We start from the raw sequence: 27,076 nt of genomic DNA on the forward strand, positions 1-27,076 counted from the left end.
AGACGACGTGCGCCGATGAATCGCCTAAACGCTTTCTCGCTACCGAATGGTATAGGCGTCACGAGCCTCTGCGGAGGATGCATTTTGCCGACGAGCCGAATTGCACAACGGAATCTGCGTCGGCACCGATCATGACGTCATGGATCGGGACGCACGCGCGAGCGCTGCTTATTCAGCGGAATAATTCTTGGTCCGTGGTTGTGACTTTGGCGTCCCCAAGATCAAGCTGCACGTTTTGACGCGCCGGTGGTGTGATTGCCGGTGACGGACACCCCCAAACCCGAGACACTGGCGCAGTTTGGCGCAATTTACGTTGATTTTATCAGGTTGGTGCAGTAAATTCAATTTGGCGCAGTTTGGCGCAGTTGACGCAGGAGTGGAATCACTGCACTAGACCACCGTGGCGGGTAAAACGCGTTTTTAAGCAAGGACGAGTGATTAGCTGAAGATAAACGCAAATCACACATTCAAGCACACGGTTACACGATAGACGTAAAGGTGAAACAAAAATATTCTCAAGTGCTTTATGTTTACTGCATATCTGTAAAACAGTACCATCTTGCAGCCACACTGCAGCAGAAAACTACGTATGGCTGCGCACACTACAAATGAAAATCGGGGCGCAAACTGCACGTTCACCTGCTGCCTTTAGGGAGCCGCGGACTTGCCCCGGAAGTGCTCGAGCACCAAAGCACGATGAACGAACGGTGCGAGCCGTGAAACAACGCTGCGCTCGAGCACACACCGAGCGAGGATCACGAAACTACCGACGTTGGCCAACGCGCACTGACCCTCGGTGCTCTGAGAGCTGCATCTGCACATGACGGCGGATTCCGAAACTTTCCCAAGGCCACGCGGCACACGCGGATACGGTCGAAAGTGAGGAAGTTGCAAGGAGGGAAGGAAGGGAGAGCAGGTTTTTCGTTCCCACTAGCTTGCATGGTGGCTCTCATCACGCCTACCACGACCACCGACGCAACAATTCCGAGACACCAACCTCGGTGCAGCCTCCGCGATTACTTGCAAACGTCTAAGATTGCGGAGGCCACTAAAGGCGCTGTCTTGTTTAGCTGCCCTTTGCTTAGGAGTTCGCTGTAACTTAAGGCCCGAGCTTAGGTAAGCCGTGGGCCTTGAGCGCATCGTACAATTTGACGGCAGGGCTTCTCATCAGCTTTTCCGTCCTCTATGAGACAGGACAGCAACAAGTGGTGTCTGAAACATGGCAGCTATGACGTTTCACGGCTCCAGATTAATCATGCGCTTGCATAGAGAGCCTTTAAGATTTGTGGTTGAGACTCTGAGAACTTTGTCGTGTAAAGCGTGAGCTTGGACAACATTTATGACAATGTTTAACTGTTATTACCTAATAAAAATGCTTATCAAAGCTGGAGCTCACGTAAATTGAGAATATTCATATTTATTTGGTGCATGCTATTTTATGGCTACACTTGGGCTACATTTGAGGCTCGCTTAGCGCTTCCTTGTTGACCATATCTGGCTACTCTAGCAAAACCGTCACCCGGCCACCCGGCGTCACAGTGAATCCAAAGAAGCGTTGTTCGCGCCAAGACGTCTTTGTTTGTCGGGTGATCATGGATTCTGCTTCCGAAAATCCTTCGCAGACTTTGGAAAAGCCATTGGAAACTTCTGAAAAGCCATTGGAAACTTCCGAAAAGCCACCGGGAACTTCGGAAAAGCCATCGCAAACTTTGGAAAAGCCGTCGAAGGCTTTGGAAAATGTATCGCAAACTTTGGAAAAACCATCGAAGGCTTTGGAAAATGCATCGCAAACTGTGGAAAAGCCATCGAAGGCTTTGGAAAATGCATCGCAAACTTTGGAAAAGCCGTCGAAGGCTTTGGAAAATGTATCGCAAACTTTGGAAAAACCATCGAAGGCTTTGGAAAATGCATCGCAAACTGTGGAAAAGCCATCGAAGGCTTTGGAAAATGCATCGCAAACTTTGGAAAAGCCATCTAACACTTTGGAAAATCCGTCTCAAACTTTGGAAAAGCCATTGGAAACTTTGGAAAAGCAATCGGGGACTTCGGCAAATCCATCGCATACTTTAGACTGGAATGTCGACACAGAGGTGACTTTATTTAGAGCAATGAAAGGCCATAAGCCGATTGGTAAGTATAATCTCACGGCTTTTCTACATGTTTGTACGCTGCCTTTGAACGAGCAAACTTTTACATTCGCCGGCGTGGTTCAAGTGATATGAACATTACAAAAAAAAAAAAACGAAAAAAACGGCCTTTTGTTTTGGTACGTGCTTCAGTTGTACCACTTCTATTCGTGAGAAAGGCAGCGATTTGCTGCCGTGAAACATGCTTTCTTTTTTCTTTTTTTTTTTCGTTGTGCAGGCGTCAACAGGTACTTCCAAATGGCTTGCATCGTTGAAAAGTTCAGCGTCGCCATGAACAAAGACATCTCATCACAAGCAATATGGGATCACTTCGACGATATGTATGACATGGAGGCTTTGGTAAGTGGGCTTGTGGAACTTTGGCAACGCTTGTGAAGGCGTTTTTCTCTTGTTGTTATTGTTTGCGTTTTGGTAATGGCTGATACGAGGTGCGTGAAGGGCAGCGTCGAGTGGTGATGAGGGGGGGGGGGGGGAGGGGTGCATCTTTCCTCCGAAATTTTAGCCGCGCCCTGTCGCCCGTATGGAATGCCAGAAAGCCGATCCTATATATACTTTCCTCAGTGGCACCCTGACCCCTTGAAGGACTTCTATGCAACAAAATAAGCAGAGCAAAGGATTCCCTTTGTTCTCTTTATTTCGGTGGAACAATGGACTTTCCGTGGGAATTGCGGGAAAACTTACTTTGAAGATGTATACACACCTTTTTTCTGAACTGTGTTGTAATATGTACTGGAGTGGGCCAGTATGTTGAGAGCAGAGCAAATTAGAAGACCGTGCTACTCTTGGGATGATGCCACCAAAAGGGTGCTTCGAGTAACCGATGTGTGAGCTACATTTAAGTACGCATGATGAAGCTTTCTGTAAAAGTGCACACGTGGCACAAATAAACGAAAAATAATACGTAAGAAATGAATATCACATACACAAGCTTTTGATTCATTATTGCAATAAATCAAGCTGCTTCTGCATCATCTGACTTGCCGCGGTGGTCTAGTGGTTATGGTGCTCCACTACTGGCCTGAAGGTCTCAGGATCTAATCCTGGCTGTGGTGATGGAGGAAAGCAACAGGCATTTCGATGGAGGCGAGAATGCTACAGGCCCGTGTACTTAGATTTTGTTGGATGTTAAAGAAACCCAGGTGCTCTAAATTTCCAGAGCCCTCCACTACAGCATCCATCATAATCGTATCGTAGTTTTGGGACGTAAAAGCCTGACAGTTATTATTGCATTGTCTGGGCTTGCATGTTTTTAATCACTGTCCCCAACTGTCTGCATGGTGTTTTGATTGTAGAAAGGGAACAAATGCTCCCCTGTTTATTTATTATGTATGGGTGCCTGCCTGTCTTGTTGTGATAATGTATTGAAATTACGGGATGAAACATGCTGGGCAGACACGGTTTGGAAGAGCAGCCACACTAGCTGTGTAAGCTGGGTTGCACAAGCATCCTGTTATCTGCATCAGTCAAGAGTGCAGTGTCCATCCAGGCTGTCCATGCAAAAGGAGGCATGTTTTCAGCTCCGGACGAGACACTGCCCTATTCCAGTACACTGCAATTGTAATGAAGGGGATTTAACAGTGCATGCAACAGCACCAAATTCACTTACATCGATGCTCGTGTTGAACTCTTTCATTCCCTTCGTATTGTGCCGGCCAGCCAAGTTCACCACCCTCATGCAGGTTGAAGTTGTAATGCAGCGAAACCCCCGAGTGTCGGGGTATAGTAGTATGCGCTGAAACTTGGCCACAATTGCCTCTCTTGAAGTTGGTACCTGTCGTCATAGTAATCATTGCTTCACGACAGGCAATGTGTCTGCCCGGAGTTATTGTGCGAACGTTTCTTGTTTTATCACAAGTACTTTAGCTACTGCATGAAAACTGGTGTTAATTGTTTGGATGAATGTGCTGTGCAAATTTGCAATTCTGAACTTTATGGAAGTGCGAGCTTCACCTATGTCAATCTCTGTGTATTAACTTGACTGGTAGGTTCACGGTTGTTCCAACAGCTCAAGGAAGAAACACCACAAAGTTTGCTTTTGGATACACCTGTAGGCACTCCCAAATGGAGCATTTTGGGCTAGTTAGTGAAGTATAATAAAAATAGGCTACTTAGTGAAGTATAATAAACTAAAGGAAACAACACAAAAAAATTTAGGGGCCGCAGATGAAGCACACAGGTGCGGTGGCCACATTTTCGATGGAGGTGAAAATGCTTGAGGCCCATGTACTTAGATTTAAGTGCACGTTACAGAACCCCAGGTGCTCGAAACTTCCGGAGCCCTCCACTATGGCGTCCCTCCTAATCATATTGTGGTTTTGGGACATTAAGGGCACTGGAGAAGGTAATATCTGAAAAAAAATTCCCTTTTTTTATTCGCAATTTGGAAAGGGTGTCCCTTTGTGAATATTTTCCACATTCGTGCTTTTCTTAAAAAGTATTTTTTGGAACTGAAAACCAGTTTTTCCAAAAGCAAGTAGTGGGTACACATGCACCCTAGTACAAGCACCTCGTATCCGCTCCGTGCTTACGGTCCATTTTTCTAAAGAAAAGTTCACGCACGAAAGCCAAAATGCTTGTCTGGAGTCAGCTGTGTATGGGAAATTGTCGGGTAACTTCTAATGCAGTCCGAAGACGCTGTGTGTGTTTTTATTCGCACTTGCTATTAGGAGCGCGTCTGTTTGAACGCTTTCAGCTCCTAGCTTCATTACGCCTTGTGTCTGTCATGCCCATCGATAAGTTGAGATGCTGAGGGTAAAGGAGGTCTTCAGCAAGTGTAAATTTCCTGGCAACCAATACAGTTTTCTTGTAAGTGCAAATAGATGCCGGCGACGTGCTGAGGGGCTGAATGCTGAACCAGCAAGATCTTCGTCGTTGAACCTCTCAGCCTTTTCAGTGTCCTTCGAGGCGAATCGCATGCAGGGTGACAACTGGTATGCTCTAATCGACATGAGTATTATTTGTGATGCAATTAGACCAAATTGCGCAAGCAAACTGTGCGGTGCAAGTGTTGAGCTAATGGGAATTACGTTGCAGAGTCTTTGCTGTCTTTGTTTAGGCTTCAGAGTCTTAAGGATTGTGACATTGGATGTTGTTCATTCATTTAATGATAACAATATCGCACGAGCCAAAATTTTGAAATAATTAGGATTGAAGCCTGGCCAAAATACAGTCAATTTGCTGGAAAAAGTTTACCACAATTGACAATATATTGCGGATAGAGCTCCACAAGAGCTCACAAAAGAAGCAAGGCAAGCAAGACGAGAGGCTCCAAAATTAAAGATTCACTTTGGCACTGATTGCCAAGCTTGTAGCCACTAAATAAAATAGGTGAACGGTGTTTGTGGCAAAGTACATTCGCTTTTCAGCTGTTTTCTAACTTTAGGCTCTATTATTGTGATAGCAATTATATAAACAGTCTCTGCTGGTTTTTGCCGTCACCGTCGCCGCCGTCATGCACAGTATATGTATAAGTATGTATATATATATATATATATATATATATATATATATATATATATATATATATATATATATATATATATATAGAAGTCCCAAAGAAAATAATTCAGAAAAATGCTTCCGAAGCGCGGAATCGAACAAGCTACCTCTCGCTTCGCAACGTGTGGCGCTAAGCACTACGCCACAAAGCGCAGATTCTTCAGGTAGCTAACGGCGAGCGTAATATACACACCCTTTACCGCTTGCAGGACCCTGAGATAGCAGGCGCTTATAAGCGTTTCTTCATTACCAGCGAGATCGTGCGAGGAGCGCAACGGGCGCATTTAAAAGTCGTCGGCCAGCTCGCTCGCTTCTTCTTATATTTGCGCAGGGAGAACCTTGCCCTTCTGCTGTCTGCTCGCACTGTAGTTGCTGCCGGAGGGCATATGTGTAGCAGCCCGTCCATCACTGGCCGCTTTCTTGCTATCGCATTCATTGCTTCGCCCTTGCGGCGAAACTGTGACGTGGCAGCACCATGGCACAGTTTGGCAAGCATGGCAACACCATGTTTTTTATTATTTAGGTACCATTATTTCCTACGTATTCCAAGATAACCAGTTGATCATTTTTTCTTGTAGTCTGCATAAATGCGTGCAACTACTGAAGCAGAATTGAAATTATGCACTTTACAGTTTTTGCGTTACAAATTTTAAAAGATGCAAATTAATTAAAATTTAGGTCCTAGTGGTAAAAAATTCTCCAAAATTCTAATATCTGAGCTATTTAAATAAATTTGCTTTAGTTAAAAGAGCAGAAAATTTGGAAGAAGATTATGTATGAATTATGTGGATATTCCTTTTAGTCACTGAGGAAACGGGGCCTCAGAATGGCGAAAAATGCATGGGACGTGTAGGGCTTACCCTGTGCCCTTAAACCCCTACAGTTATATGAAGCACACGGGACTCACCCTACTGACAGCGGTGAATGTTACTTTAAAACTTTTTCTTCCTGTCCTGGCAGTAAGGTAGAATGTTGTGTGCCTTGTGGTATCCTCTGGTTGAACTGGCTCAGGTTCATTTGTTAAAGGGAAGGTGAAGGGGTTTTTGAATTTGGTAAAACTTTGTCGTTAACAAGGACCAACATTGTCGATGATGGCATAATTTTATCTGCTGTTGGGGCAGCAGGAGCTTTAAAATACGCGAAAGAAGAGTTAATCTTGCTCCGCCCACGCGAATGCGCCGGAAGTGTGGCCGTGGAAACGAACTAACCGGAACTACGTCATTGTCGGTAGCTTTGGCACAGCCGCGCAGCACTGTCGTATCTTCAACTGTGGCCTTTATGACTAGTTCCGGCTGCGCACTTTAGTGGAACTGATTGCGAAGGCCATGCTTTAACAGTGCTGATGTTGCCAATGACGCGGCACGCTGAAGATGATGTCACCGTGTTCACTCAGCATCTCAAGAAGCCCTGCGGCTGTAGCCACTGTTTTTTGTCAAGAAATGCTACTTGTGTTCGCTTCTGTGAACTCTTACATTGGTTCTTGAATTCAACAGGGATCAAACTGATTACACAATTCAAAGTCTTTTTTTTTTTAAGTGCTTCTGCTTCTCTTTAAGGACAAAGAAAGTCCATAGACACTGCCATGATTTCCATAGTGACACTGCATTTTCTTGTGTTGTCTTGCATTTCTTTCAGCTTCTCAGTCGCCTTGGCTGAGATTACTACACTGCATTTCTCCCTGCCTCAAAACATATCAAAATTGTGTAAAGAGGAAATGGGAAAAGAAGGAAAGATCGGTACTCCTTTCATTCGTCCAGTCTGTAGCGCAATAGCTTAGTTCCTCTTGATGTTCTGGCGAGAAAAATGTGTTGACTTTCCTGCTCTTTGGTGTTAGTGTTGTCTTTGACCAGTTATGGCAAGTTCTCTTCTAGTTGCTCCTGACCTCTGCGGTCTTCATCGTTGTCATCCTGAGAGGAGGTGTGCTCTTCCGGGGCCAATATGGTTGCACGTCTTGGAACTCACAGGTCTTTGTCATTTTATTCATGAGGTGTGAGTCTACACTGGACTGTTTTGAAATACACAATGCGTGTTAGTTTCTTCTTGGTTGCAATGACTTTGGATCCTGACACCTCCGTGATGATGTATGGGCCTAGATCAAAGTCAGCTGTCGGCTTATTCTACATGACTTGCTTGCACAGTACAGAGGTCTTATTGCTTGAGCCTCTGTGGCTTGTTTTTCGACCCCTTGTCTGCAAAATTGAAATCTGTACTATGATTTCAGTTTGGCAGTGGCCCACCTTTTTTTGCATCTTGGCCCACCTCATTATCATTAGCTACTAGGTCTACTGCTGTTCTTGGTTGTGCTGTCTGCATCGGCCTTCTGAAAAGCAGTTCATGGAGAGACTTTCATGCTTCTGCTTATGGAGTAGGTCTGTAGCACATTAAGAAGTCATCGCTGCTCTGGACCCACTCTCCTCCTTCATCATGTACTTTGATTGCTGTCACTGGCATTTTGACAAAACGTTACGCTTTGCTGTTTGGCTCAGGTCAGTGCGTTGTTACACTCTGTGAGTGTGAAACCAGACTGCAGCAAACAGCTTAGAGTTCGCTGAACTGAAGGGTGGTCCATTATTACTTTTTAGTTGTTGAGGGACATCGATTGTGCACATGAATTGTTGAGTTTGCATTTGTTGATGACAGTACTTCTGTTATGGGGAAACTGGAACACTCATAGGTACTAGCTATTGGGGAGTGGACCTGCAAAATCAATGCTCAAGTTTTGCAAGGTGCTCTTAAAAATGTCGCTTGAAGGTTGGTGTTGAAGACTGGCTTGGGATGCATTTGTGAACTGCCTATTCAACTTGTCCACATGGGGAGCCAGATGGATGTGTGGAGCAGTCGCTTAGTTTTGGCAGTTCCCATGTATCGCTTGTGGGCAGGCTCCATTGGACATTGTCATGCACTGGATGGCAGTGGAAACTTTGTGAATCAAAGAAATGAGGCTATCAATTGACTGTGGGAGTTCTGGTTTGACATTTTTATATAGTTTTAGTGCTGGATCACTCCATAGGGCATGTCTCATACCTTCCGCTTGGATGGCTGCTCTTAGTTCACAGTAGGTAGTGTCACTGTTGGCTGTTTAGATTACCTCTTGCATTGTCATTGCTATTTGCACTGTTTTCTGGGACAGGAAGAAGAGATATTCATAAGCGACCTTGTGTGTTCTGTACCCATCCTGAATGAGTTTGAATGGATGACACAACATTTGTGCCTTTGTGATGTTGCACGGAGAAGCTGTTGATCTGGCTACTGAGGTACGGGTGTTCTGTTATAGCAGGGGGTTGAGCAGGGGGATTGGACAGGATGTTGATTAATGGTTGGGAAGTTGTATTGAAGTGTTCAGTTCACCACACAACCAACGTTTCTTTCTCTATGTGGGAAGTAGTTGCTCTATGCATTAACACTTTCATGACCACGGAAAAATCGGTTGTTTTTGGGGAGTTTAGGAAATACTTTTTTCTCGCCACAGAAATTAATTGATGCTGAAGTGTAGAGCATCAAATGATAGAGGAAGGATTGGTGTTTCTAAGAGTATCAATTTCAAAGAACAAATTTATTTCCAATATTATTAAAAAATTATCAAAGAAAAGTGCATAAAAATAAAAATAAAAATGTCAATGCTACTCTGCACTGGGTAAACAAGAAAAAAATTGAAATGTACGTTTTCAACGCAAAGCCCTCATAAAATGATAGTGCAAATATAGGCTCTATAACTACAAAGGTTATTTACATACATACAACGACAAGAAGCAGTTTTTCAACGTGGTGAAACAAAGGCTGGGAGCACATGTTTCGCAAAAAACATTTTTTTTTTTCTGCTCAACTTCCCTAGGATAGTTTGCAGTTCAGGTATTTTTCAGTTTTTGTGGTTGGTGCTGGGGACCCTGAGCCAGCGTCCTGTGTATTCGTTGAAATGAACAGTGTAGCCCATTCCGCATCGGCAGAAACCCATAATTTGTACCCTTATTTGACCACTTTGTCCCTCATATACTACCGAATATCATACCGACCTTCAGATTGCACTATTTTCTCGTCCACGGAAAGGTTCCGACGTGGTTGAAAAAATAGCGCAGAAGAAACGTTCATGTGTTGCAATAGACAAGACACGTGGTGAAGCTTCCCGTGGGATGCGACGGTCGTCTTCTCCGGATCAGAGACACTCAAGAAGGCAAGCAATGCCTTGAACCTTTTCGGTGGCATCACTGACGGTGGACGAAGGCCTGGAAATATGTGTCGTCGACACCAACAGCAATGCAGGCGCGGGATTTGATTGCTTGTCATGTACGCCAGAAGTCCGACGAACTTGCGCATCTCCTTTTCGGTCACCTCCCTCCAGGATCCGTCCCACTCACTGTATGTTGCCTTTTTGAAAATATGCATCCACACATACTTATCTGTGTGGTTGCATATCTCTCTGACGACTTCTGCGGTGAAAAACAACACGAAGAAGCCGCCGCGCGGTACTCCGGAGTGCTGGGTCGTGGCCCACTCTGCGGCTGCGCCATCTTCGCGGAGAGATCTCCACTCTTTCTGCAGCGAGTACCAAATGCTCCCGCCCGATTGAAGTTAACACCTTGCAGATAAGAGCTGTTACCTTTAGTACGCATCGGATATGTTTACATTGACGCGCGGCAGCGATAAAAAGGCCCAGGAGAGGACGAAACTTACCGGCGGATAGCTACTGATGTTCCAGGGCGGTTTGACACACTTTCGCCATCCGTACTGAAGTCTGATGACTAGAAGTCTTCTGTGTCTCTGCTGCTACCATCATCCAGAGATTCCCGCTCAGATTCATTAGAATCTGCTGAAATTCGCCGTTTCCGTGGAGCACCCGCGAGCAACGTCGACACCATGTCTGAAACGAGTGCTCACCTACCCAACTGCGAATGAGCTTTAAAAATCTCCTCTCGGCAGAAAAAAGAAACTCGCAAGGGAAACTGATAAAAAACGTGCTCTTTTACCCTTTGGGTTGCATTAGCTGTCCAGAAGCGCTCAGAGAGCGCCAAAATTTGAAGTTGAAGTCATCGTTACTATACTAATGATGGGAATAGGCACACTTACCAAAGTGTTAATGAGTTTGCAGCTTGCTATGACCAGCCCCGCCATGGTGATCTAGTGGTTATGGTGCTCAACTGCTGAGCTGAAGGTCGCGGGATCGAATCCCGGTCGTGGCGACTGCATTTTCGATGGAGGCGAAAATGTTTGAAGTCAGTGTACTTAGATTTAGGTGCACGTTAAAGAACCCTAAATTTCCGGAGCCCTCCACTACGGTGTCCCTCATAGTCATATCTTGGTTTTGGGATGTTAACACCCCAGATGTTAATATTATTAGCTTGCCATGACCAAATTTTGGATATTTTCATAATTTTCTCGTTTCACTATTACACCTAAACCTTTTGGGCCTGCATTCCCTGGGAGACTGATTGGCTTCTTGATGTTTAAATAAGCCAGAGCATGACAACTTTTCACACTTTTTGTGGCTTTTCCAGGTCTACTTGGTGAACAGAGAGCTGAGCTGCTTGGTAGGTATTCATGTTAAAAAGACAGGGTGTGCAAACACAGACGCAAGAGAGAAGTCACCTCTGTGTTTGTGGTGTCTTGACTTCTCTCTTGTGTCAATGTTTGCACGCCTTGTCTTTTGCACGCCTTGCCTTGGTGAGCATTGATCCACTTCTGTTCACCATCTTTTCTCGCAAGGACTGCAAAGAGGTTCAGTAAGGTTATCTGGTTGGGAATGAATCTGCAGCAGTTTATCACTTACAGTCGGATACAACTAAAGGAGTCCAGAGAGGCCCCGCCCAGATGCAGCAGCCTCTGCGATTAAAGATATAGTCCCGTTCACGCACTCGGCAATGTTCTCCTAAGGTGGGGTCACCGCCCATCCGGCTCGTGATGTCAGCCTGGAGTGCACGCCCATTGGTGCAGGCTTGTGTGCATCCGCCTTTGAGGAAGAAATGCCGTGGACTTCTTAAGTTGTATCTGACTATAGGAGGTTGCTCACTTCTGATGGGTAATTTGGCAGTAGCATGTTCATTACTGCCAGGTCCTTTGCTGGATCAGGTGGGATAACTTTTTCTGAGAAAACATGACCAAAGTGTAGTGTCGCCGCCGGAGGTACCGTCCGGCGGGCCAAGAAGGGTGACTCAGCGCCAGAGCGCACGCAGTTGCGTCAAGTCAGGCCGGAAACGGGGATGGGACTGTAGTTTATTTACAAAGAGATTTGGTCATTCGATTTCGTACATGAAATGCCCGTTGTGTGGCGCTCTGCATCACACAATTGAAACCGAAACCGGTAAGGCACGACACCACATCATCTCCCCCTAAAAAGGAAAGGAGTTGTACTCTGTATATGACATTATACAGTGGTAAGGCACTGAAAAGTTTGTATGAAGTAACATGTTGGCACACAATCCTTGAACATCTTGTAAGAAATTGTGCAAAAATAAGTAACATCATTATACAATAGTTATCACATGTAGGAATGCATTCTTTATTAGGACGATATTTATGTGACCAGAGTTGACGTAGTTTGACTAAACTTGATGTAATGAATTTGTATTGCATGAGCCCATCTACGAACTGGTATAAGTAGTAGTTAGGAACTTAGTGTCAGTCACCATTATATGTTCCCCAAAAACAGGATTATGCAGTAATACAGTGAAAGCTCGTTAATTCACACCTCATTAATTCGAAATTTTGGATCATTCGAAATGGTCGCCGCAGTCCGGTCTGCAGTGCATAGGAGACCATGTGTAAAACGATTCGTTAATTCGAACAGAAATTGCCGCCTCTACGGATAATTTGAAGCGCGCGCCGCCGAGCGTCATCATCGTCAAACACTAGTGGAAGCTTTTACGGCCGAACGATAGGTGGCACGACCGGTTTTTTCGAGCTTCAAGTGGCCTCCGAGCAAAGGGCGAGCAAAGTATGGCCTCCGAAATCCAGGGAGCAATTTTTTTTTTTCCGTAGCCCTCCCGCTATCTCAGCGCCTGGCGCCACTTGTATACGCGGGACCCGCGGGACACTGAGGAGTCGGCGGAGTAGTCCTAGCAGTCCTAGGCCGCACCCGGCAGCGTCACTTTGTTCCTCGAGCACGTTGTTCGTTCACGTCGTCAAGCCGTCTTATTCCGCATCGAAGTTGCAAGATGCCGCGGGGAAACTACTGCGCGAAGACTGTCAAGGAGAAGGTGGAGATTTTGCGAGAGGTTGACCAAGGGAACTCGAGCAAATACGAAATTGCGAGGAAGCACGGCATACCTCCGAGCACGTTGTCAACCTACATACGCAACAGGACGGCCATTGAAAACGCCTACGAAGCCGAGGATTTTGGCGCCAGTCGAAAAAGGCTAAGGACAGCGAAGTTCCCGGAACTGGAGTCAGCTTTGATTATCTGGGTTAAAGAAATGAGAGCCCAGAGTATCACATTGAGCGGCCCTATCATCATGGCCAAGGCAGCCGATTTCGCCCTGCGCTTGGACATTGAAGACTTTGTCGCCTCCGAGGGATGGTTTCATCGTTTCATGGAGCGGCACAATCTCGTATTCCGCACGTTATCCGGCGAGGCAAAGGAAGTGGACGCCGAAACATGCGCTACTTGGAGAAGCGACACCCTGCAGCAGTACTTGGAGAGCTACTCACCACAGGATGTGTTTAACGCTGACGAGACAGCGTTATTTTTCAAGTTGCAGCCAGACAAGACGATCACCTACAAGGGAGACAGCTGTGCCGGCGGCAAGCGCAACAAAGAGCGTGTCACTGTTCTGGTCGCCGCAGATATGACCGGTACGGAAAAGGTCCCCCTTTTTGTGATTGGCAAAGCACTCAAGCCACGGTGCTTCAAAAACATTCGGTCACTGTCGACGGAGTACGCCGCAAACAAGAAAGCCTGGATGACAGGTGACCTATTCAGGAAGTGGCTACTGAAATTCGACAGGCGAATGGAACTGGGCGGCAGACGCGTTTTTCTTGTCGTCGACAACTGTTCGGCGCACAAAGTCGACGTTGAGCTGAGAGCAACAAAGTTAGTGTTCCTTCCAGCAAATACGACTGCGGCCCTACAGCCAATGGACCAGGGTGTGATAAGGAACATCAAGTGCTTTTATAGGCGTCACATGCTGGAGAGAATGATTTTGTGCGCGGGCGACAGGAAGGACTTCGGCATTACGCTGCTCACTGCCATGCACGTGTTGGTGCGCGCATGGGAACAGGTGACCGCGACCACAATCGCAAACTGTTTCCGCCACAGCGGATTTGCAGCTGGAAGTGCGCAGGATAGTTGTGACGTCGACGTGGACGGGGCTGAGGAGCTCATGCCAGTGGCATTGCACGACACTCTTCGGGGCGTACGTTTTGCCGATTATGTTGAAGTTGACACCGGTGCATCGGTGTGTGGTGCCCTGACTGATGAGGACATTATCGCTCAAGTAGCCGGTGCGCAGCCTATTGCTGAAGAGCCAGAAGGTGAGGAAGACGAAGATGACGAAGCGCCTGTGCGCCCGTCAGCTTCTGCGGTGATGGAGGCACTTAATGTGGCGCGTCTCTTCTTCAGCTTTGAAGAGGGTGAAGAGGATTCCCTGCGCCGCGTCCACGCGCTGGAACAGAGAGCCGCAGCTGTGGCATTCAGAGAAAAGAAGCAGATGGTCATCGCCGACTTTTTTGGCCAATAAATATTTTTCGTGCCCCCACCCCCGAAATCCACCCATTTTTGCTCACTTTCATTATTTCGAATTTTGTTTAATTCGAAATTGCTCAGCGTTCCCGGGGAATTCGAATTAACGAGCTTTTACTGTATATGAAAGTAGTATATAAAGTAGTATATGAGCAGTATAGTAGTATGTGAAACATGAGTATTATGAAGAATATATATATATCAAGGAATGTAGTCCTTGTACCGTGTCGGCTTTCTTCGGTGCCGTTCGGGACGAAGGGGATGGTTAGTAGAAGAATTTGAGCCTTGGGGCTCACCTACACGCTCGTCGGAGAGCGAACGCGGCAAAGTTTCAAGATTTTCCGTAGACGGTATATTAGTCGACATATCTATCCCCCCTTCGAGAAGCGTTGCATTGGGGCTGGGCACATCAGCCGATTGTTGTGAAGGTGCCTGCAAGGTGGTTAGTGGAAGTCGCACTAACTGTGGAGCTGCCGAAGAACATGGAGGTGGGGAGGAATTATGTTGATGCATGGACGATGTGTTAGGTGGAGGACAGGAATTCTGCTGTGGAGTTGCATTCTGCTCAGCACGAACATCTACCAGCTTTGATGCATTCCAGACGTTGCCATCACTAAGGCGAAAGGAATTGAATCCAGTTTGACTAAGGATTGTATAGGGACCTCTGTATTTATTCTGCTTCCCTGGCAGACGAACTTTAACTCTGAGGCCCACCTGTAGCTTAGGAGGTTTTGCTCCACGCTTAGAATCAATGCGTTGCTTAGTTGCCTGTTGCTTATGGAACACTCGTGTTCTCACAGGATCCAAACTTGGCGAAGGAGCGGAAGAGTTTGGGTGTAACCCTGCAATGTCAATTCCAGAACGCGGTTGGCGGTTATGCAGAAGTTGTGCAGGCGACAAGCCTGTAGTAGCTTGAGGCGTAAAGCGATACGTGCCTAAGTACTCTGTTACAGCTTGTTTCAGTGGGCGGCATTGAAGTTGAGCGAGCTGAATTTGGTCTTTCAAAACACGGTTGAAGCGTTCAACTTGACCGTTAGATTGCGGATAGTAGTTTGAAGAGGAAAGATGCTGTATGCCTCTGTCGGAGAGGAACTTCTCAAATATTTGAGATTTAAACTGAGGACCGTTGTCCGTGACGATTGCTTCTGGAAAACCTTCCCTACTGAAAAGTGCTGACAGAAATGTAATTACTGCTTCTGAAGTGACTGCACGGGTAAAGCAAACCTCAGGCCACTTAGAGTGGTAGTCAACTAATGTAATTCCAAATCTGCAGTCGAAAGGAGCACGTTCGAGTGGACCGACAATGTCCATGCCTAGCTTTTCCCAAGGTTTGTCTGGCCATGGGACAGGCTGTAAGGGTGCAAAAACTGGTTTAGCAGATTTATCTGCTGTTTGGCATACGACACAGTTGTCAACTGCACGTTCAACTTGGCTATCTAAGCCAGGCCACCAGTATCTTTCTCTAAGTCGCTGCTTAGTCCTGACAATTCCAGGGTGACTTTCGTGAGCCAATTGTACGAGTTTATTGCAGAGTGAAGCAGGAATGCTTACTCTATCTGCTCGGAAAACTAAGTTGTCTACACAGGACAGCTCATTTCTGATTGCAAAGTAGGGCAGTAGTTCTGGCTGAAGAGATTTCTTTTCTGGCCATCCGTTAGCAATGTATGGAATTACTTGTTGCAAAGTAGTATCCTCAGTTGTTGCTGCCTGTAAATCAGCTTTACTGATGCATGGAGCGACAAGTGAGATTATCTCTTCTTCCAAGTCTGGAGAGACTGGAAGTGGCAAAGGCAAACGGGAAAGTGCATCCGCTACAACATTATTTGAACCCTTGCAGTACTGTACAGTGAAGTTGTAGTACAAAAGTCTGGCGCACCAGCGTGAAATGCGTGATGGGCGTCGGCCCTCTGATCCAGCAGAAAGTAATGTAGTAAGTGCTTGATGATCAGTGCGTAATGTAAAATGTCTACCCCAGAGGTATACATGCCATTTCTCGCAAGCAAAGAGGCATGCTAAGGCTTCACGCTCACCAGTAGAATGTTTGCGTTCAGTAGGTGACAAGGTTCTCGAAGCAAAGGCAATTGAAATTAACTGGTCACCTTTGCGTTGTCGAAACACAGCACCCAAACCTATGTTGGAAGCATCAGTCGTTATGACTATTGGAAGCTTCTCGTCAAAGAGTTGAACGACTGGGTTTTCAACCAGTACTCCTTTGATGTTGTTGAATGCCGAATTGGCTTCATGCGACCAATTAAATGTTTGGCCTTTGCGCAACATGGAGCGCAGTGGTTCACCAACGTCAGCATAATTAGGAATGAACTTTGAGTAATAGCCAGCGAGACCAAGAAATGAATGCAAGGATTTACAATCTGTAGGAGCAGGTGCATTAATGATAGCATGCACTTTGGACTCAAGAGGAGACAATCCTCTGGCACTGACATTGTGTCTTAAAAATTGGATTTCTTGGACAGCAAAGACACATTTGTCGTTTAGTTTCATTCCTGTGTTACTTATGCGGCTTAGTACTGCTTGTAAATTAGCATCATGTTCAGCACGCGTTCGATCCCAGACCAAAATGTCATCTAGGTAGCATAGTACTCCAGAACAACCTTTCAAAATGTCTGACATCATTTTCTGAAAAACAGCAGGGGCAGATGCAAGCCCGAAGCAGACTCTACGGAATCTGAACAAACCATCATGCGTTACAAAAGTGGTTAAGTCCCTACTTGATTCTGACAAGTTAACCTGATGATATGCTGATGCAAGATCTAGCTTTGAAAAGTAAACAGCACCTGCAACTTGCTGGAGAAGTTCTTCGATGTGGGGCAAGGGAAACCCATCAATCACGATAGCTTTGTTTGGTTCACGCAAGTCCACACAAAGTCTTAAGGAACCGTTCTTTTTCTTCACCACGACCAGTGGAGAGACCCAATCTGATGCTAAAACACGTTCGATGACGCCTGCATTTTCAAGACGAGAAAGTTCATCGGAGACTTGTTGTCGAAGCAGGAATGGCAGTCTGCGAAGCTTGGCAGCTACAGGCTGCACACCTGGGCGGCGTTTCACATCGTGCATGTAGCCTTTCGCCAGGCCAAGTTCCTGGGTGAAGAGGTGATGAAATTCGGACGGAGCATTGGCAGGAATTCTTGGAGTTGCTGTACTTGAAACTTGTGAGCAAGACAATGTAGCGCCGTCGATGTGTATGTGGAGGCTTCGAATGGCGTCCAAACCGAGAAGTGAAGAACCTTCTTTCGTCACGTAAAATGTGACAGTAGCAGTGCTATCGTTGTACCGGACGTTTGTAGAGAAGTATCCGACGTTGGGAATGCATTTCTTTGAATAGTCCTGAAGGACAATGTAGGAGTCAAGGAGTCTGGTCCCCGGAAAGTACTGCTTGAAATCTTGTAAGTTCAGCAATGAGACGGTCGCACCGGTGTCAACGAGGAAAGGAATGTTGACTTGGCCAACTTGAACAGAAATCTTCAGTGGCGAAGGACGGCTGGAGCGTTCATCAATGTTGAGAATAGTAACTGTATTTGTTACTGCAGTATCTTGCACTTGAGCTACGTTTTGTTGCGAAGTTCGGACATTTGATGAGCAGCAGACAGCTCTGAAGTGGCCTCGTTTTCCGCAGGCAGAACAAGTGCGGTTGCGGGCAGGACAGTTTGCAAAATTTGCGTAAGTAATGTTGAGACGATCCGCATCTATAGCAGAAATTCGATTCAGATTGGTGCGGTTCAACTGTCCCGCAGAATCCGATGAAGGATGAGGACGGGTGTCATGTTGCGGGCGGCCATGTTGGCTCCCTCCCGAGTTTTTTCGGGGAGGCCGGCGGCCATGATTCTTTTGTTTTGGTGGAGAGGAATGTGAAGTGCTTTGGCGGCCATCTTGCGTACCCGCTTGAAATCCGACCCTGTCAACTTGTGCGTTCGCGAACTCCTGCATTTCGAGTTCGGTACGCTCCTCTTCTTTGGCAATTTGGATTGCCTGATGTACAGTAAGGGTAGGTCCCAGCTGCAGAAGTCGTCTGCGGACTTGTTGTGCGGTAATTCCGCTGAAGAGCTGATCGCGGACCATGGCATTGACGGAAGTCCCGAAATTGCATCGGCTGGCCATCGTCTGTAGTGCAGAAGCATAGTCAGTAACGGATTCCCCCGGTAGCTGTTTGCGCATTTTGAAGTAGTGACGCTCCAGTATTTCGTTGCTCGGCGCTTTGAAGTGATTCTCGAGCAGCGTGAGCGCTGCGATATACTCATCTTGCGTGCCTTCGTCCCGAGTGCCATCGCCATTCCCCGCCTGTTCCTGGGCAGCTTGTAGCGTCCAATAAACATCCAGGCCTTCAACTCCCAGTGCATTCAGCAGGAGACTCTTCTTCAAAGCGGGCCGGGCGGTGTCTCCGGCGGCGACGGCGACGTACGCCTGAAAGACACGGCGCCATTTAGCCCAAGGCACGGGAGGAGTGCCCGGAGTTTGTAAAAACGGCGGAGGAGGAATAGCGGCAGTCATGCTTGAAACGTGGTTCACTGATGAGTCGCAGTCGCCAGTATGCGTTGGCGAGTCACTGGTGCCAGCAGTACGTGCACAGGGTGTGGCCGCAGTAGGGTGTGGCCGTAGTCCGTGCAGCTTGCAAGTGGGGTGGTGCCCCGTAATGCAGCGGAAAATGCCAGCGAAGTACGTAGAAGGCTCACATTGTGTTCACCTCGTCGCCACTTTGTAGTGTCGGCGCCAGAGGTACCGTCCGGCGGGCCAAGAAGGGCGGCTCAGCGCCAGAGCGCACGCAGTTGCATCAAGTCAGGCCGGAAACGGGGATGGGACTGTAGTTTATTTACAAAGAGATTTGGTCATACGATTTCGTACATGAAATGCCCGTTGTGTGGCGCTCTGCATCACACAATCGAAACCGAAACCGGTAAGGCGCGACACCACACAAAGAATCTCTACTCAGGTTGGGAGAAGCAGCATTTCTTTGGGTTAAGTGTAAGTCCACAACTGTCAAGGCATTTCAGCACTATCTTCAAGGAGTCGTCGTGTTTTGCTTCTGCTTTGCGGCACACAAAATGTCGTCACTTATGTTGAGGACTCCTGAGGTGCCTGCCAGAACTTGTCTGATTGTGTTTTGATATAACTCTTCTGCTGCACTGATCCTGCAGTTCTTGAGGTTGTTGCAATATAATCTGTTCAGCTTAATGAACATATTGATATGTCTGGACTGTTCGTACAGCACAAGCTTGTGTCACTCATCATTCACGTCAAGCTTTGAGAAGATTGACACTTCAGTTCGGCTGGTGACAAGCTCATCTAGCAGTGGGGATACATGCTGCTCTGTTGCTGTTGCTTGGTTGGCATGGTGCATGTTCACACATATTGAATACGTACGACACCTATTGAGTGGGATTTGGTGCCACAACTGTGGGAGAGGGCTATGTGGGAGGGCCAGGCCTTCTTAATTACATCAACTCCTTCAAGTCGTTTGAACTCTGTTGGGACTGCATCTCTTATACTAAATGTGATGTGTCTCAGTTTTCGTGCCACTGGTGGAACAGACTTGTGGATGTGTAGGTTTACCTCGATTTCCTGTAATTTTTCTAGTCCTATTACACAATGGACAAAAGTATGAGGGCTTGTGACCAACACAGTGTCGTGTAGTTTGGTGCCTTTGAGTGATTATCAGCAGATAATTTGCCTAACAAGGAGAGCTCACTTGTTGACCCTTAGGTAAACACCTTGGGCTTCTCAAGGTTAGTGTAGGCATAGTGTTGCATGCCTCTTGGCTAATGGTGTTTACCTTCACTCCTGTGCCCACATTGAATTCAATACTGAAATCATTGAGGGGCACCACCACTCTTAAGGCTATGACGTTGCCACATTGAACTGCAAAGGCTAGGTCGTAAAAGTGAGGTTCCGAGATTTCTTCCACTGGCCTATGTGCCGTACCTTGATGTCTGCTCGTCCCTTTGCAGATAGCACCAAAATGGCCACATTTTCTGCATGCTCCGCAAATTTGGTTCCTTGCAGGATGTGAGGACTGTCCAGGCAATCGTTGAAGTTTACCCGCCTGAACCCGGCCCGGTGACTTAAATCGAGATCCAGGCCCGGCCTGAAACCGAGAAAAAATTTCACGTAACCGGCCCGATTGCAGATAGGGCCCGACAGGGGATCTACGTAGTGTTGCCCAAGCGTGGAATTGAGAGCAAAGCGTTTTAAGTAGCAGATATCTACGTTTTGTTGGCGCATGCTTTGCTAACAAGTATGCTTTAACCTATGGTAATTCCTTGTACGAAAGGGCCTCACGGTGGCAACAGTGGACCGGATATACTGTTTACGGTGAATGGTTATTCGGCAGCGGTAAACTGTACCTATTTTTTCTGCAAATACAATGGGAATCATCGAGAGCGCTTGATAGCAGATATTGTAGCAAGAAATGTGATTTTCAGCACGAGTTCAGTTTCAACAGGGAGCGCAATAAGAACAGAGGAGACAGGGAACAAAACGCTGTCTTCACTTTGTTTTTATTGTGCTCTCTATTGAAATTTAAAGCATGCTCTACCAACAAGCCCAATCGTGCACCCTTCTGGATATGTAACACCTCACTTCAGTATAGTAGCACCTTGCCACAGCAAGAGAAATAGAGGAAAAAAACCAAATTTATTACCTTTGCTGTAAATACACTAACCTAGATAAAAATTATAACGAACCCTGTGCACCACGTATACTTTTTGAAATATGTATAAACAGCTGAAAGGAAGAAAAAAAAGTCCCATTTGTCCTAGCATTCCTTTCGTATATCATGCCATTGCTAGTATACACATTCTATAAGTTTTTTGGGGCATAGTTTACAGTTAATTTCTTCACATGTGTGAAAAGTAAAATTATCAAGAGATTCTGGCTGAAAGCACGCCATGCACGGTTGCATCACATATCATGCCGCGATAAAGTTTCTGCACTGCTTGCGCTAGCCGCAGGGGCGCACAAAATCTACGAAGGCGTCGCCAGTCGTTGTTCTTGGACTTTCACCACAGGCAGCAAATTTCGGACCTCTCTGCGGACTTCTGCAGAATGAACATAGCTGTCCAGCTCATCCTTTCCTTTCTCTTGTTCCCGAATGTCATGCCACTCTTTAATATAATCTATAAAACTCCCCTATGAGGGCTTTTCCTTGCAGTTTTCAGCAGTTTATGTTATGCACGGTTTGTACGATGGCCTTTTTTTTTCATATTAATAATGGTATATGGTTCCAACAATTATTTTTATGCTGGGACTTTCAAGAACTTTTCCAGCGTTGGAGTTCTGTGATCGCCCTTCCAATGATAAGTTATAGATATAAATTTATTATATTACATTTATTACTGCGATTACAAAATAATTTTTGGGATATAAAATAATAGCGAATGCAGTTAATAAAGTACGGAATAGTGAGATGTTAACTATATCATCATCATCATCATCATCATCATCAGCCTGTGTACGCCCACTGCAGGGCAAAGGCCTCTCCCATGTTCCGCCAATCAACCCGGTCCTGTGCTTTCTGTTGCCACGTTATACCTACAAACTTCTTAATCTCATCTACCCACCTAATTTTCTGTCTTCCCCTCACGCGTTTACCCTCTCTTGGAATCCAGTCAGTTACCCTTAATGACCACCGGTTATCCTGCCGACGTGCTACGTGCCCGGCCCATATCCATTTCTTCTTCTTAATTTCAACTATGATATCCTTAACCCCCGTTTGTTCCCTGACCCACTCTGCTCTCTTCCTGTCTCTTAAGGTTACACCTATCATTTTCCTTTCCATCGCTCGCTGCGTCGTCCTCAATTTAAGTTGAACCCTCTTTGTAAGTCTCCAGGTTTCTGCTCCATAGGTAAGTACCGGTAAGATGCAGCTGTTATATACCTTCCTCTTGAGAGATAGTGGTAGACTACCATTCATGATTTGATAATGCTTGCCGAATGAGCACCATCCCATCCTTATTCTTCTAGTTATTTCACTCTCATGGTTCGGCTCCGCGGTTACTACCTGTCCTAAGTAGACGTACTCCTTTACAACTTCCAGCGCCTCGCCACCTATCGCAAAGCGCTGTTCTCTGCCAAGATTGTTCCACATTACTTTAGTTTTATGCATATTAATTTTCAGACCTACTCTTCTACTTTCCGTATCCAGTTCAGTAATCATGAGCTGTAATTCGTCTCCCATGTTACTCATCAATGCAATGTCATCAGCGAATCGCAGGTTACTGAGATACTCTCCATTAACTCTTATCCCTAATTCTTCCCAATCTAGGGCCCTGAAAATCTCCTGTAAACACGCGGTGAATAGCATTGGAGAGATCGTGTCACCCTGTCGTACGCCCTTCTTTATTGGGATTCTGTCACTTTCTTTATGAAGGACTATAGTGGCTGTGGATGCGCTGTAGATTTCTTCCATTATGTTTATATAGGCTTCGTCGATGCCTTGATTCCGCAGTGCCTGCATGACTGCTGATGTCTCCACCGAATCAAATGCCTTCTCGTAATCTATGAAGGCTATGTATAGGGGTCGGTTGTATTCCGCGCATTTCTCTATCACCTGATTGATAGTATGAATGTGGTCTATTGTTGAGAAGCCTGTACGAAATCCTGCCTGGTCCCTTGGTTGATTAAACTCTAATGTCGTATTAATTCTGTTAGCAATTACTTTTGTGAATAGCTTGTAGACAACGGACAGTAAGCTGATGGGCCTGTAATTTTTCAGGTCCTTGACGTCCCCTTTCTTATGGATCAAGATGATGTTGGCATTCTTCCAAGATTCTGGTATCCTCCCTGTCGAGAGACACTTCGTATACAGGGTGGCCAGTTTCTCTAACATAATCTCTCCACCGTCTTTCAACAGGTCTGATGTTACCTGATCCTCACCAGCGGCTTTGCCTCTTTGCATTCCCTTTAGGGCTTTCTTTACTTCTCCTGTTAATACTGGTGGGATGTCAGATTCCTCTGGGATATTACTGCTTCTTACGTTATCATCCTGACTGTCTCGGCTGCTGTACAGATCTCTGTAGAACTCTTCCGCTACCTCAACTATTCTATCCATATTGGTTGTGACCTTGCCATCCTTGTCCCTTAATGCATACATCTGATTTTTGCCTATGCACAGTTTTGTCTTCGTAGCTTTGAGGCTTTTTCCGTTCTTTATAGCATGCTCAATTCTCTCCATATTATACTTTCTTATGTCGGCTACTTTACGCCTATTGATCAGCTTCAAAAGCTCCGCCAGCTCTATTTTATCTGTTGCATTTGAGGCTTTCATAGCTTGACGTTTCTTAATGAGGTTTTTCGTCTCTTGGGATAGCTTACCAGTGTCCTGTCTAACGACTGTACCCCCGACTTCCACTGCACACTCCTTAATGATACTAGTCAGATTATCATTCATTGCGTCAACGCTAAGGTCGGTTTCCTCGGTTAAAGCCGCGTACCTATTCTGAAGTGAAACTGAATTCCTGTACTTTCCCTCGCAGAGCTAGTTCATTAATCGGCTTCTTGCGTATCAGTTTCTGCCGTTCCTTCCTCACGTCTAGTTGAATTCTAGATCTTACCATTCTATGGTCACTGCATCTGATCTTGTTAACTACTTCCACATCCTGTATAATGCCCGGGTGGTCGCACATTATGAAGTCTATTTCATTTTTAGTTTCGCCATTAGGACTCCTCCACGTCCACTTACGAGTAGTCCGTTTTCTGTAGAAGGTATTCAAGATCCGTAAATTATTGCGTTCTGCGAACTCTACTAGTAACTCCCCTCTGGCATTTCTAGAGCCGATGCCATATTCCCCAACTGCATGATCTCCAGCCTGCTTCTTGCCTACTTTTGCATTAAAGTCGCCCATCAGTACAGTATACTGTGTCTTTACCTTACTCATTGCTGATTCTACGTCTTCGTAGAAGCGTTCAACCAGTTGATCATCATGGCTGGATGTAGGCGCGTAGGCCTGTATCACCTTCATCCTGTACCTCTTATTAAACTTAATCACGATACATAACACCCTCTCATTAATGCTATAGTATTCCTCTATATTGCCAGCTATATTTTTATGAATAAGGAACCCCACTCCTAGTTCTCTTCTGTCAGCTAAGCCACGATAGCATAGGACGTGTCCGTTCTTCAGCACTGTATAAGCCTCCTGTGGCCTCCTAACCTCACTGAGCCCTATTACATCCCATTTAACACCCTCTAATTTAACTATATGCACATTGTCTATTTACCTATAGCTCGCCTGTTTCAGATAAATCAACTAGCTCCATATGCAAGAAGCAAAAAAACGTTCAGTACCTGTCCCTCATACAATTTCTCCAAATAGCTTGCCCAACATAAAAACGCATTTTTTCGAGATAAAATATGTGGAACATATATGTATGTACAATGTTGGTTAACATATATGTGCCATGCGTGCTATAATTGCAAGTGCAGCCCTCACACTCCCACAACAAAGTCTGTTGATGGTTGATATAACGACGCTCACTCATTCTAGACATCTCAGAAGAATACGGCAGTCGGGCTCTTCTGCGTTTTCGGTTTCGCCGCTGTATTTGGGTGAATTTCATTGCTTCACAATTATTACTAGAGGGCGCTTTTTTTGAAATCTCAAAGCTGCAATGGATTCTTCGCATGAAGGGCTTCAATTCTCATATTCAACGTAACTGCCTAACTCCACTAATTGGAAAGGTAATTTAAATTTCTTAATTACGGTCCTAGATGATGTCTTTAGCCATTTTAAGATGCCTGCAGCTACGGAAATAATTGTGAAGGCATTGAACAGCTATCGCATTTCCCTGATTTTTGAAGATTTTGGACCCATTTCTTGAAACACCCAGTATATATACCATAAGTGCAATAAAACTGGTGAGAATTTTGAAACATTGTTATAGTAAAAAGAAAAATCCTCCTTAGGATGCCGCTTTTAGTTCTGTAGAACCTGTGATAGATAAAGTCCTTGAATATCCTTGAATTTTCTCCTTTGAAACTTGTACAAACCTTGATCCAGCCTTGGACATATTATATTGGGTTATAGCAGCAGTTATGTTTTTTCTTGTTCGTTTTCTCCTTGATGTGGATTGAAGTCCCGTCAAGGAGATGATTGACGTCGATGAAGCAGGAGGCAGGTTGGAGGTAATAAAAACTTGAAGGTATATTGTAGCGAAATATTTACAGTCATATGTACATCTTGCCGAAGCACACTGATGATAACATAGACATCAACAGTATCTTACTCTTCTACTTAACTTTTCTTAAGTTAGAGCCTAGAACACTGTTACTACTTACTGTCACGCACTATAGGCGTTGTAGGGCAAGAACACCGGAACAGCAAGACACGAATGACAGACACGATCCAACGGCTAGCGCTCCTCGCCTTCATCGTCTTTGCCTTTTCGGCTTGCCACGGCATGCTGGCTCAAAACACCAGGTAGCATTATTCCCCCTCCCAACGGAGCATCGACTCGATGCTGACACACAGGAGATACACTGAAGAGGCCGAAAGGAAAAAAAATGAACAAGAGAAAAAAAAAAAGTGAAAGAAATACGTTATAACACATAGCGAAGATGCACGCGAAAGAAAATGAGGTCTGGGGTCCGCAATAAAGGCAAAAAAACGCAGTTCACAGTACTTTGGAGAGCTAACCGACAACGGCAAAGGGAAAAGAAAGTTTGCTGCACGACGAAAATAGTCACCAAAAATAATCACCGCGTAAAATATGGTTTTAGGTGTACAACATGTACAACCTCTGTGCGCGGTACACGGCGTTGGGACGATTCTGAGCCTCCGTCTGGGATAACTTCATAGTTAACTTCGCTCACACGCCTTAGTACTTTGTACGGTCCGAAGTACTTGCTCAGGAGTTTCTCGCTGAGACCTCGTCGTCGAATGGGAGTCCAAACCCAAACTTGGTCACCAGGTTCATAGGTAACTTGTCGATGGTGGATGTTGTACCTTCGTGCATCTGCACACTGCTGCGTTCTTATGTGCACGCGGGCCAGTTGATGCGCTTCCTCTGCGCGCTGAATGTAATCTTCGACGTCAGGAGCTAACTGCTCGTGCTGGGAGGTGTCGTCATATGGAATCATGGCGTCTAGCATGGATTGAACATCTCGACCATAAACGAGGCGGAATGGCGTGAATCGAGTCGTTTCCTGTGTTGCGGTGTTGTACGCAAACGTTACGTACGGTAGGATTTCGTCCCACGTTTTATGCTGCACATCCACGTACATAGAGATCATGTCCGCCAGCGTTTTGTTTAGCCTTTCTGTCAAACCATTAGTCTGAGGGTGGTATGCAGTGGTCTTCCGGTGGTTCATGTAACTGAGCTTGAAGATGTCGTCCAAGAGCTTTGCCGTAAACGCTGTCCCTCGGTCAGTGATGATGAATGACGGGGCGCCGTGACGAAGCACAATGTGATGCATGAAAAACTGGGCGACTTCGGATGCTGTCCCGCGGGGTAGTGCCTTCGTGTCAGCGTAACGGGTCAAGTAATCAGTGGCGACAATGATCCACTTGTTTCCGGAGTAGGACAAAGGAAACGGCCCAAGGAGGTCCATTCCAACCTGGTCAAACGGCGTACGTGGTGGATCGATGGGTTGTAGGAGGCCTGGAGGTTTTAAAGGTGGCGACTTGCGACGCTGACATTCACGGCATCCTTTCACGTAGCGCTTGACGCAAGCAGCCAGTTTAGGCCAGTAATATTGTTGTCGCACCCGATCAAGAGTCCTCGAGTAGCCCAGATGGCCAGATGTCGGCTCGTC

The 27,076-nt window shown here is 45.9% G+C and overlaps 1 protein-coding gene across 1 annotated transcript in view; it reads left to right on the forward strand.

Annotated features, from left to right (window-relative positions):
- Window positions 1–1,532: 1,532 nt before the first annotated feature.
- Window positions 1,533–27,076, forward strand: part of LOC119391424 (MRG/MORF4L-binding protein-like) — a 65,454-nt gene continuing 39,910 nt past the window's right edge. Inside the window, exons 1-3 of the mRNA XM_049414862.1 lie at window positions 1,533–1,739; window positions 2,013–2,130; window positions 2,365–2,486. Coding sequence (XP_049270819.1) covers window positions 1,593–1,739; window positions 2,013–2,130; window positions 2,365–2,486 — 387 coding nt within the window. The 5' untranslated portion in view covers window positions 1,533–1,592. The remainder of the gene's footprint in view (window positions 1,740–2,012; window positions 2,131–2,364; window positions 2,487–27,076) is intronic.

Source organism: Rhipicephalus sanguineus, chromosome 1 (genome assembly GCF_013339695.2).
Source record: "Rhipicephalus sanguineus isolate Rsan-2018 chromosome 1, BIME_Rsan_1.4, whole genome shotgun sequence".
Taxonomy (NCBI): Eukaryota; Metazoa; Arthropoda; class Arachnida; order Ixodida; family Ixodidae; genus Rhipicephalus; species Rhipicephalus sanguineus.